The sequence below is a fragment of the Nannospalax galili genome, unplaced genomic scaffold (assembly GCF_000622305.1).
Source record: "Nannospalax galili isolate Female #2095 unplaced genomic scaffold, S.galili_v1.0 scaffold698, whole genome shotgun sequence".
Classification (NCBI taxonomy): Eukaryota; Metazoa; Chordata; class Mammalia; order Rodentia; family Spalacidae; genus Nannospalax; species Nannospalax galili.
Window position 1 is genome coordinate 2,903,684 of NW_008341886.1, and position 12,520 is coordinate 2,916,203.

At 39.7% G+C, this 12,520-nt stretch overlaps 1 protein-coding gene across 2 annotated transcripts in view; it reads right to left on the reverse strand.

Annotated features, from left to right (window-relative positions):
• The window catches only part of March6 (membrane associated ring-CH-type finger 6), a 74,931-nt gene that overhangs the window by 41,956 nt on the left and 20,455 nt on the right, over window positions 1-12,520 (reverse strand). For both annotated transcript variants that reach the window (XM_008837637.2, XM_008837635.2), the window contains exons 4-9: window positions 10,667-10,810; window positions 8,340-8,412; window positions 5,887-6,055; window positions 3,219-3,408; window positions 1,676-1,737; window positions 797-829 (exon numbers count right to left, since the gene is read on the reverse strand). In XM_008837637.2, the coding sequence (XP_008835859.1) occupies window positions 797-829; window positions 1,676-1,737; window positions 3,219-3,408; window positions 5,887-6,055; window positions 8,340-8,412; window positions 10,667-10,810 (671 nt within the window). The remainder of the gene's footprint in view (window positions 1-796; window positions 830-1,675; window positions 1,738-3,218; window positions 3,409-5,886; window positions 6,056-8,339; window positions 8,413-10,666; window positions 10,811-12,520) is intronic.

Genomic DNA, 12,520 nt, shown 5'->3' on the forward strand with positions numbered 1-12,520 from the left:
ATGTAGACCAGGTGCCTCGAACTGCCTCGAACTCACAAAGATCCGCCTGCCTCTGCCTCCCAAGTTAAAGGCATATGCCACCATACCCAGCAAGATTAATTTTATTATTTTTTAATTATATGTGTTTGTAAGTGGTATGTGCACATGAGTGCAGGTACCCATGGAGGCCAGAAGAGAGCATTGGATCCCCCGAAGCCAGAATTATAGGCAGTTGTGAGCCACTTGACATGGGTGTAGGAAACTGAACTCTGGTCCTCTGCGAGAACAGCATGCACCCTTAACCTCCAAGCCATCTCCAGCATTACCATCACTTTAAGTTGCAAATTTTGGGCTAACAAGATGATTCAGTGGGTCAAAGTGCTTGCTGGGCAACCTGAGGACCCAAGTCTGATCCCCACATCATCACAGTAAAAGGAGTGGCAGACTATGACCTTCAAACACACACATTTAAAAACATCATAAAATAAAGATGGAAGCTTTACTACAAGGCAAACTTCCTAGTAAAGATGGGTGGGGTTCCAAGACCAGACTGTGGCTTTCAGCTGTCAAAGTACACAAGCTTCTTGGCTCTCAGTGGTATAGAAAATCAAGTATTTAACAGTATTTTTAAAGCATTGCTTTTAAGTATTCCCAGTATTGTCAACACACAAAATATACTTTCAAAAATCAAGTAATCAAAAGCCGAAAAGCATTTTGACTTTTGGTACAGAAAGAAACACATACTGCTAATCTGAGGTTACTGAATCCCAAAGACAAGCAATTCAAAAATTCTAACACAAATAGTACTTTTACTTACCAGAAAAACTAGTGATCCATCAAGTCCTAGCATCTGAAATAAATAGCAATAATAACATCCATGAATTCAAGACGGAGTGGATTTTCTTCTCTTACGGAAGTGAGTTCTCCTAGTATCACTGAACACCGTTCTCAACCACTACTTTCCAGGCCCACTTACTATTGCGGAGTACATATTATATTTTGGGTCTCCTAGGTCATATGAAAAAATATCATCTAGAAATATTCCATCTTGAGCTGGGCAATGGTGTATGTCTGTGATCCCAACACTAGGGAATATAGTAGACCCTTTCTCATAAAGTCAATGGGTGCCAGGTGTGGTAATGTGCACCTCTAATCCTAGGGCTTGGGAGACAGGCAGGTGGATGATCTCCATGAATTTGAGGCCAGCCTGGTCTACATAATGAGAACTTGTCTCAAAAAAATAAAAATAAAAATCCAGTGGACATAGCTCAGTGGGAGAGCACTTGCATAGCATACCCAAGGCCATGAGCCTGTACCCCATACACTGCAAAAGAGTCCATTTTAAGTTTAATTCTTACAATTGACAGCGCCAGAAAAGACTTCATTATAGAAGTAAATTATTTTATCAAATGAAGCATAAAAATTACTCAATTTTAGATTTTTACTTAGCTTTTCCAAAGCCCACATTGCCCATATGAAACAAGGTTTGTATTAGAGGCACAAGATTAAAAAAATTTTCATCGTTGCCATTATTTTTAGCACAAATTGTCCATCACTTTATTTTCTGTAGAAATTAAATCCTGCTAAGTGCTTTCATGAAATGTAACTACAAAATTAGTGTTTATATCTAAATATGCCAAATTTTAAAACATACTTCAGGATTAAAACACAAAACCAGGATAAGGAAGTTTCTTACTCTTTCCCACGTAAGCTCTTCTGCAGCCCGGTCCCATTCTAATGCATTCCAGTTCATGTCATCTGGAAATACAGTATCGGTAAAAGATTATTAATAGAAATTAGACTGTACATAATAAAAACCACATGTAATTTTAAAAAACACTTTTAATTATCATAGTCTGCTAAGAAGCTAAGCCACATTTAAAATTTTTCCCAAATTGAGAATTTACTTGCTAGGTTCTAAGTCCTACATATAAATATAGACTTATAAATCAATAATACCTATAAAATAAGGTGATCCTAGCCTGTATTAAGTGCTAGAAAGGAAATGAATAGGGTTACGTGAAAGACAAAGTCAACAGCTATGAGTGAGAAATCTGTGTGGTAGATTGAGAAAAGAAGAAAGCTACAGGATCGGAACTGTCTAATGAATTAGGAAGTTAGAAGTTAAAAGTATCAAAGTCAGAGCTGGATGAAGCAGCACACACCTGAAATCCCAGCACTCCCAATACTGAGGCAGGAGGATTCAAAGTTCCAGGCCAGCCTGGGCTACACTGTAAAATCCGGCCTCAAAAAACTAAAGAGAAAAAAGTATGAAAGACAGAGACCACATAAGAGGAATGTGGGGTCTGGACTGCATTTTATTCCTTGGAGCAGTGCAAAAAGCATTCCAGGATTTAAAGGCAGGAGAATACAATGAATACCAGAGTGGGCAGAAGAGAAAGACAGACAATAACTGCTGCAATGAACAGAGAGAGAAAATGGCCAGGTCCTGGGCAGTAGCAGCCTCTGACCTTTCCCTGCAGAAGCCAACTGCTCCCACTGTGAAACTGGTTCCTCTTATGTTTGGGCCTTGGGCCCAAATTCACTTACTCAAGCTTGGTACGAATCCTTATTTAAAACAGTCATCTCTTCAGAGCAACCCTGTAACACCTGCCACATTGCGTATTTCCTATTTCTTCCCTAGACCAGAAGCTCCACAAAGGCAGGTCCTGGTATTTTGTTGACAACTACATACTCTGACTTGACTGCCTGACACGAAGGGACAGAGATATTAGCAAAGTCTTGAGGGCTCAATGACAGAATAGCCCTTCACAGGAACACTCTTCACTGACAGATCCAACTTCAGATCTTATTTTACATTCTGGATTTTACAATGATAGAAAATAAAGAAACAGTTTCCAGAGACAGCACCTCACCTATAATATATACTTCAAGAGTTCTTTTTCAATTTAAGAAGTATATAAGCTCTATAGAAACAGAAAAAAAGGAACAAATAAGTAAATCTGCAGTAAGTTCCTTCCCTGGTCAAACTTAACTTCTTCCTACCATTCAGTTAAACAAAATCCTCTGTGAAGAACAAATGTAAAACACAAAATTCTGCTTCATAGAAAAAAAACACACACTTGTGCACATGTATATCCATAAATGCAGTTTGTCAAAATAAAACTAAGAGAACTTTAAAGCACAGCATGAAACTTGAAAACCCTCGTTTTCTTGTCCTAGTGTGTGCTGAGAAGGGACTGATGTCATGAAGAGTGAGAGCACAGAGCAGCCGTTACCTTGGGCTCCATTGTTAGCATCTGCAGCATCTTCCACACCTGCATCATCTTCCTCCTCATTGTCTTCCTCCTCCTCTTCCCCTTGATCATCCTGGGCATCAGGGTTCTCCCCAACCACTGCATTCTCAGCTGGTGGGTTAGCAGGCTGATCAGCAGCAGCATTTTCTGCACCATTTCCTCCTACGGGAGCCTAAAATGACAGCAAAGCCCAAGTATTCACCTAACGGCTCAATTTAGCTCTACTTCCAAATCATACTCTTCCCTACTAGAAAAACAAAACCAAAACAAAGATAACCCTATTAAAATTTAAAAAGAAGCATCTTCAAAGTCATCTCTTCTAAACATATCTAATTTGAGATCAACTTGGAATCTAAGAACTACACTCATTCTTCAGTGTATATACTCAACTTAATTAGTGATTTACACTTCAGAAAGCATTAAGGACTGGGGAGATGGCCCAGTGAGCAAAGCACTGCCATATAAGAGTAAGGACTGGAGTTCAGACCCCCTAGAAGCCACATAAAACTGGACAGGGTACACCCATCCAACAGTGAAGTGAGAGGTGGAGACAGGAAAATCCTAGGGAGGCTGGCAGTTCAGCTGGAAGACAACTTAAGACCCTGTCCCAAACAAGGTGGAAAGGCAAGGATACATTCCAAAGGTCCTTGACCTCCACATACATGCCATGGCACATGTACACCTATACTTATAATGAACATACATGCCTTAATTTGCTGCTATTAAACACTTAGGAAATAGTTTCTAATGGAATAGAGGCTAAGACTCTGAACATATGGACTTATCAATTCCCAAATGCATCCTCCTCTGGCTCTTCCTGAGTTCTTCTAGCAGGCCAGGCATGTGGCCCACAATAGTATTCTTCACAGCTAAGGCAGGACAATCAAAACACTAAGTCTAGCCTATGTGATTTAGCCAGATCCTTCTCTCCAAATAAAAAATAAAAAGTACTAAGGATGTAGCTAAGTGGTAGAGCAGTTGCCTAGCATGTATGAGGCCTTGTGCCCAATCCATAACACCAGAGAATAAAAATAAAAGTTCTGGGACTGGAGAGATGGCTCAGTGTTTAAGAACACTTGTTCCCCTTCCAGAGGACCCAGGTTGATTCCCAACACCCACGTAGAGGCTAACAATTGCCCATAACTCCAGTGCCAGAGGATCCCACACACTCTTCTCATGTGTGGTACACCTTAGAAGGTAAAACACTAAGAGACGCAAAATAAAATAAAGTTCTGATACCTACCAAAAGCAAAGACAAAATTTTAATTGTTAAATTTGCTTGCATTTAATGAGGATTCAAAAATAAAGCTACATTAAATACTTCAAAACATGAGGTACAAAATTAAAAGTATAATTTGTTTTCATTTTATGTGTATGAGTGTTTTGCTTGCATGTATGTAAATACACCTGTGTTGTGCAAAGCCCCTGGAGACCAGAAGAGAGTGTTGGATCCCCTGGAACTGGAGTTATAGAGGGTTGTTAGTTGCCATGTGGGTGCTGGGAATTGAACCCATGATCTCTGGAAGAGCAGCAGTGCTCTTAATCACTGAGCCACCTCTCCAGCTGCTAAAAGTATTAATTTTAATCTTAGGTTAAGAACAGTGCCTGGGCAGGCACAATGGTGCACCTGCACTTTTAGGGGAGAGAAGGAGGACTAGGAGTTTGAGACCAGTTTAGTCTACATAACAGGGCCCAGTTTCAGAAATAAGAAAAAGCCTGGGGATGTAGCTCAGTGGTAGAATGCTTGCCTCACATGCATAAAGCCCTGGGTTCCATCCCCAGAACCAAGAGAGAGGAAGGGGAGGGTTCGTCATGTATGCTTTTCAAAGTTGCAATCTGTACAGAAAATGGAATAAACAACTTTAATAATATCAATCTACACCCTGAAAAACAGCAGATCATAAGAACAAAGATTAATTATCACTGAGTATTTTGTGACCAATTTCATCACTGAAAAAAGTATATGAATGTAACACTTTTGGAAAATAGCCTTGTATCTAAATTACAAGATTTTTTCTTTAAATTTTATTATTATCATCTTTGAGCGTGCATGCGCAGACCTGCATATGCTACAGAGCATGTGTAGAGATCACAGGACAACTTTTGGGAATTGGTTCACTCCTTCCACTGTGGGTTCTGGGGATCCAACTCAGCTTGTCAGGCTTGGATGACAAACATCTTCCACCTACTGAGTCACCTCATTGGTCCAAGATTCGTAAGAATAGTGTTGAAATTTTTTACTTTTGATAAGGTTTCCACTTAGCAGGAAAGGCAAGGCACTCTACATGTGAAGAAATGGATAAACAAAGGGCTTGGAGAGATGCAGGAGTCTCCTTACTGTTAGGCAGCAAGTTGTCTATAAAGTTGTTTTGTAACTTCCAGGCCCTAGTTAAGTGGTTGGCCCAAGCAAAGAAAATGAAAGGGTTCCTCTAACACTGTTCCCAACCTACAAGCAAATTAAGAGGCAAGTCACAAAAGCCTTCTTTTTGAGTTTTTACATTTCTCTTCATTTCCCAGACCTTTCCACTGTCCTTTTTAAATGATATAAGTGCACTTATAAGGGATATGAGAGTCAATGGTTCAAGTCTTAGAAGCTAAAATGATTTTCATGTTCTGTCAAATATAATACAGTCAGAGGTGAGGGGGTTACCTCATTTTGGTGGTGCCCGGCAGCATTGAAGGGGGGAGCAGCATGTTCCAGCCAAATTGGCGCTCCCCCATGGACTATCTGCTCTCGCAACCACACCAGGCTGATGAAAGCACAGAGTGTGCATGTCACCACAAAACAGCCCTGCAAACAATCCGCCAACAAATTTTCCCTATTAAAAAAAAAACCACACAATTAACTCCAAAGAAAACCAGAAAAGTAAATCTTAAATTCTAGGGTAAAAATCAGCTGCTCCAAAAGGATGTCTATAATGATGCTGAGAGTCTGTCTATCTTAGAAGCTGGCTAATATACGCATCACAGATTTGTATCATCAGGCACTTTATACTAAAATCCATCAAGCTATATATAGCCACTAACTATTCAGCCTTTTTGTATAGCTAAGAAACAGGAGGGAGTAAGAAAAAAACAAATAAAACAGCAAAACAGTTAACAAAAAGCAAGCATTACATTTATATAATTTACACCAGGCATGGTGGTGAGCACCTTTAGTCCCTGCCCTCAGGGCACAGAGGCAGGGGATCTCTGTGAGATCAAGGCCAGCCCGGTCCACACAGTGACTTCCAGGTAGGCCAGGACTAAAGAGACCCTGTCAAAAACTAAAAATTTTATATAAATTTGCTAAAGGTGATCAACTCTGCTCAACCCTTTTAATAAGAATTTCCTTATCTTTTTGCTTGTTTGTTTGTTTGGACAGGGTCTCCCTGTAGCCCCAGCTAACCTGGAACTCATTATGTAGACTAGACTTGCCTTGATCTCACAGAGATCCTCCTGCCTCTGCCTCGAGAGTACACCAACACACAAGGCTCCTTATCCTTGTTTTAAACACAAGTTTAAAAACTTTGCTGATACCTAAGTGCACAAATTAACAGAGTCATCCAAGGAAAAAGGCAGGAAGCTCCTTCAGAGGCAGGTCTGATGACATGGTACAGAATATAAGGGTTGAACAATACTAATTCATGAAGAAGAAATATAATACATTTTTACTGAAAATTTTCACTTAGAAAGCAAATTTAGTTTTAATGCTAACTGAAAAAAATGTCAAAATAAATCAAAAGAGGCAAAATACAGTTCCTTCCATAATCATTCATAAAATATCTGAGATTCAGAATACTGAAGATTCCCTGGCTCTTTCTTTTAACTGCCCATGTCTGAGATTTCAGACTAACTTATAGATACCTCAAAATCTTGGTAGCCCTTAGAAAATTCCCTATTTCCATGTAATGACTTTTTTCCTCTATGGCAAATCGGAGGAAGGATCAATGTGAGAGACCACAGTCTAGTAGTTCCAAACTCTAACTAGTATGGCCCTAAGGAGGTCCTGTAACTATTGCTTGCTGAGGAGTCTTTTAAACCATCAACACTGTGACGGGTTGGGACGCAATGCTTCCCTCTCTACCTCTTCCCTGTCAAACAGTTAACTTCTTGTAGATATTAAATAGCACCAAACTCTAGAGTCCTTTTCTCTAATGTCTTCAATCTATGCTAGCATTATGTTTGCCTAGACCAAAGATGAGGGGCACCCCCAAGTTCCAGAGCCTAGAAAAGGATTTGTGAGCTTCCACTGCCCCTGTTCAGAATGCTGTCCTGGGCCTACTTTGGAGAAATCCTCTTGGCCAGTTCTGGAAGACCAAAGGCTATGCGGAAGAGTCAAGGAACCGCATGCAGGACCAGCTTAGACATTCAATCCCAGTACTGCGTGACCAGCAACCTCAACAGATGAACAGCTTGACTGAGCCCAAGTCAGATTTCTGACTTTGAGAATTCTAAGTAAAATGGGTGCTGTCCAAAGCCACTATGCTTCAGGCACTTTGCTTTATCACAATAAACAGTTGCAATGGTAAGCCTGGGGAAGACTAACTGAGCTACACAATTCAACCACTAAGAAATCATGCAAATCTGCAGCCTTTTCAGGAAAAACATTGCACCCCATCAAGAAAAGAAAATACTCTTCAACAAGGAGCAGGAGGGGTGTCTACAGTTCTTTTGAGCACTTCCAGCTAGCATTCTTCTCCTGTCTGTAAGTTTCTAACAGAGGCAATTCAGGTACCCACAAACTAGTCGCCTCAGAGAAAAAAAGGGAACTTGCCAACACAGGGCTAGCAAAATGCTAATGTCGAGTTAAGTAAACTACTATACCAAGCAAGTTTTTAACATGTATACTCTAATAATCCCAAGCATTTTAAAATTAATCTCAACATACAAACCTTAGTAGCACAGAACTCAAACCGCATGCCAGCCTATTTTTACAAGTCACCCCACCATTATAAATGTTCCTTAAAATGCATCATTTGTATACTTCTACTGTAGCTGGAATTGTTAGGACAAAAAACATGAATTACTGTTCTTAGAAGAATTTTCAAGTAATAATAAAAATAAAAATATGAAGAAAAACATCATTTACATCCTCAAGTCACTCTCACAGTCAATACTCACGTGGACAGCATGTCTAGTGGCAGTGTCAGTAAAGAGCTCACGGAGCCAGTAAACAAGCACTTGTAGATGCGGCCTAGCAAAAAAGAACACAGTGGTAGTCACACCCACACCATGAACTCAGTCAGCTGAAGAAAGCATAGTGAAGTGTATGCCGTGAACACCACGAGCATGAGCACTTTAACCTGTGCAGGCCTGACTCCCAAAAGCTTTGGTCTTACTTTTTTTCAATATTTTATTTATTATTTTCATTTTATGTGTATGTGTATTGCCTACATGTATGTGAGTGCATCCATGTCACGCAATGCCGCCGAGGTCAGAAGAGGGCGTTGGTTTCCCCTGGAACTGGAGTTAAGGACAGTTTGTAGCTGCCATGTGGGTGCTGGGATCAAACCCAGGTCCTCTGCAAGAGCAGTCAGTGCTCTTAACCGCTGAGCCATCTCTCCAGCCCCAATAAATACAATTTTTAAAAGACCAAAGCTTGGGGCTGGAGAGATGGCTCAGCAGTTAAGAACACTGGTTGTTCTTACAGAAGACCTGGGTTCGAATCCCAGCACCCACATGGCAGCTAACAACTGTCCATAATTCCAGTTCCAGGGGATCTGACAGCCTCTTCTGTCCTCTACAGGCATTGTATGACACAGGTGCACTTACCTACATGCAGACAATATACACATACACATAAAATAAAAATAAAAATTTTTTTTAAATCGTATTTGTTATCTACGCGCCCATGCGTGTGTGCAGACATGCACAAAGCCATGATGTATGGAGATCAAAGCACAGCTTTCTGGAGTCGGTTTTCTTCCTCAATCACAGGTTCCAGGGATGGATTCAGATCATGAGCATGCATGGCAAGTGCTTTTACCCACTGAGACATCTGAATGGTCTCAAATACTACGTTTTAAACAAGTAAAAGAGTGACAAAAAACAAATGCTTCAGAACATTGCTTTTTGGCCTATCTCGGTCTCTCTCCAGCACTAGTGATGGAAACTAGGCAAGAACTAGGCAAGAGCTCTGCCACTGAGCTACATCCTTAGTGCTAGATATTTCTGACTTGTTTTTATTGTGTGAGCTTAGATGTTTCCAGGGAAGATAGGCTCTAAGTTAATGAGCTAAATATAACATAAAGATTATCTCTTTTTTTTTTTCCTTCAGTCTTTTTGAGACAGTGTCTCCCTGTAGCCCCAGCTGGCCTGGAACTCACTATGTAGATCAGGCTGGCCTTGAACTAACAGAGTTCTACCTGCCTCTGCCCGGCTTAAGATTGTCTTCAAATTTAGAATCACAAGCCACTTGAGGTTCATGCTCACAACCTAAACATAAATTTGGAGTTACAAAATTCATTAAAATCATTAACAGAAATAAAGGAGATTTCAGTTTGGGAAATACACATCTTTGAAACTAAGAAGATTCTTCAGTATAGTGCATATTCCAATGATAGAAACATTAGCCTGACAACTGGTTAAAAGGCCAGCAAGATGGCTCAGCAGGTAAAAGTGTATGCTATGTACCAGGCGAGGTAGCACACACCTTTAATCCCAGCACTCACGAGGCAGAGGCAGGTGAATGTCTGTGAGTTCAAGGCCAGCCTGGTCTACATAGCGAGTTCCAGGCCAGGTGGAACTACAAGGAAATCCTGTCTCAAAAAGACCAAAAAAAAAAAAAAAAAGTGCAACCCTGAGTACCTGAGTTTGATCTCTGGGACCTGAGCTCAATCCCTGGAATCTAAATAAAGCTGGAAGGAAAGAATCAATTTCACATAGTTGTTCTGACCTTCCACACCCTTGCATGCACTCACACGTGCACACGCATGTATACACACACACACACACACACACACACACACACACACACACACACTTTAAAAAGGGACTGGAGATGAGAGGAAGGTATGAAAAGAAGCCATCTACTGGACACATTTAGGCATTGGTACAAATTAGGAATAAATATTTAGTTCTTTATAATTAGAGATTTCTTTTAATCTTTGTGAGCTTTCCTTGTTAGTTTCTATATGCTATATTTTTCTCTCCCACATTCACTCAAGAAACACACATGTTCCACATCCCACTCTTGGGATGTAGCCCAGTGGTAGAAAGCATGCACAGTAGCATGCATGAGGCTCTGGATTCAATCCCAGCATGAACATCCTTCCCTCCTCCCACAAAAAAACAGCTTAGAGAAGATGAATGTTTTCTAAATGAGGCTTTCCTAATGTGGGACATCATAACAACAAATAAGTATCATTCAAACAATATTAGGCAATGTTTTATAATACTAAATAATTGTACCCTGTTTAAGTAATTCCAAAAAGGGCATGAGTACTCACATGCTGTAAGAGGAACAACTCCCAGCCATGCAAAGGCCACAAGTGTGTAATGAAACCAGTATCGTATTGCAGTGCCAATACTTGTAACCAGTCCAGCAAATATGTCTTGGATTGGTAGCCGTGAAGGCATATCTGGAGAATAAACTGTAAGAGGAAAAATATGATAGGGTTTCACGATGATGTCTAGATGACTTAAGTCATAAATACAAACCAGGCATGAGGAGATTCTTTAACTTTCAGCGTGCTCACTGTGCTTACACATCTAGGGGCATATCATCCTGCTTCATTTATATCCTGCCTAACTAGTTCTCCTAAAAAATGTTGAATTTCAAATCATTACAATAATAGATTTATGTAAGAAGTCATTTAAGCAAGCCACAATTACAATGTGGAAATCAATGAAAAAAAGTCACTTAGCAGAGAAAAAGAATTGACAGAAAGAAATTCATCTCCCCAGCTCATAGACAAGAATTATGAGTAATGTTAGTTACACATAACTGAGAACTCAAATCACACAATTATCTGACTTCTTACACTATGAAGGATCAAGTAAACAAGCAAAAAGAGGTGCTAATGGCAGGTCATCAAAAAGAAACCCCAAAAGAATAACCTACGGCAGAGCCGCTTCATATGTACCAAGGGCCCACTGGTATTTGTCAGCCTACCCTCCCCTCAATTCTAACATCTTCCTTAAACTTTCAAGTGATAAATTCAGATATCTTTGCAAAATGTGCATCAAAACACTGAAGAGTTTTTTCATATTCTAGAAAAATGTAAAAATAAATAAAAATCCAATAAAAAGCTCCTCTCCAGAGAATACACTGTCTTACAAACACCAGAAGCCAAGCAAAAGAATTAGTATATAAATTCAATGACCTAGAATTTATAAGACAGGGCTGGGGTAGGAGACAGAGACTAAAACCAAGCAAAACTAAAGGACAATGCTGGGGTGTATCCCAGAGGCAGAGTGCTTGTTTAACACAGATAACACCCTGGGTTCAATCGTAGCAATACAAAAAATAAATTAAAAAAAAAAAAAAAAAAAACATGTAAGAGCACTATCATAAAACTGTTCACCTAGAAACACTCAGGAACAAGTTTTTATAATACACACAGATCACTAACTTTAACAGGATATTTAGTACAAAAGAGCAAGTCATTAAATCAATAATAACAGAACTTCAGGAGAAAGAGCTAAAGGAAGCAGGCTATGAATGTCAGGTGAAAAATGTTATGTACAAAAGAAGCTTTTACTGGCCTCAAAGTAAATGCCCACGTGATATATCCTATCAGCTAACTTCAAGAAGACATTCAATCATTTAGTCTTAGTTTGCTACAAATTGTAACAAGCTCATTATGCACTACAGAAAATTAAAGACTTTGAAAGAATACAATTCACATATTTTTGTTGGCAATGACTAGTAAAAATGAAATGTACAACATTAATCATATATGCTTGTCAAATATAAAGTAAAACTAATGATAAGTTACAGTATTTGTACTGAGCATCACAAGAGACAAAAAATCCTGGGGGTTGGGGGGGCAGGGATAATGTACTAGGATCCCAAAATAAAACTGTGCTTCAAAATTTTAATAATTTGTTGGTACAGTCCTGTTTGATATGAACAATATTAATCAGTACGTATCATTAAAAGTTTAGACATCTGAAAAATATTTACTGAAATATGAGTTTAAAAATATGAGCTTAAACCGGGCGTGGTGGCGCACGCTTTAATCCCAGCACTAGGGAGGCAGAGGCGGACAGATCTCCCTGAGTTCAAGGCCAGCCTGGTCTACACAATGAGCTCCAGGACAGCTGGGGCTATAGGGAGACCCTGTCTCAAAAAGACAAAA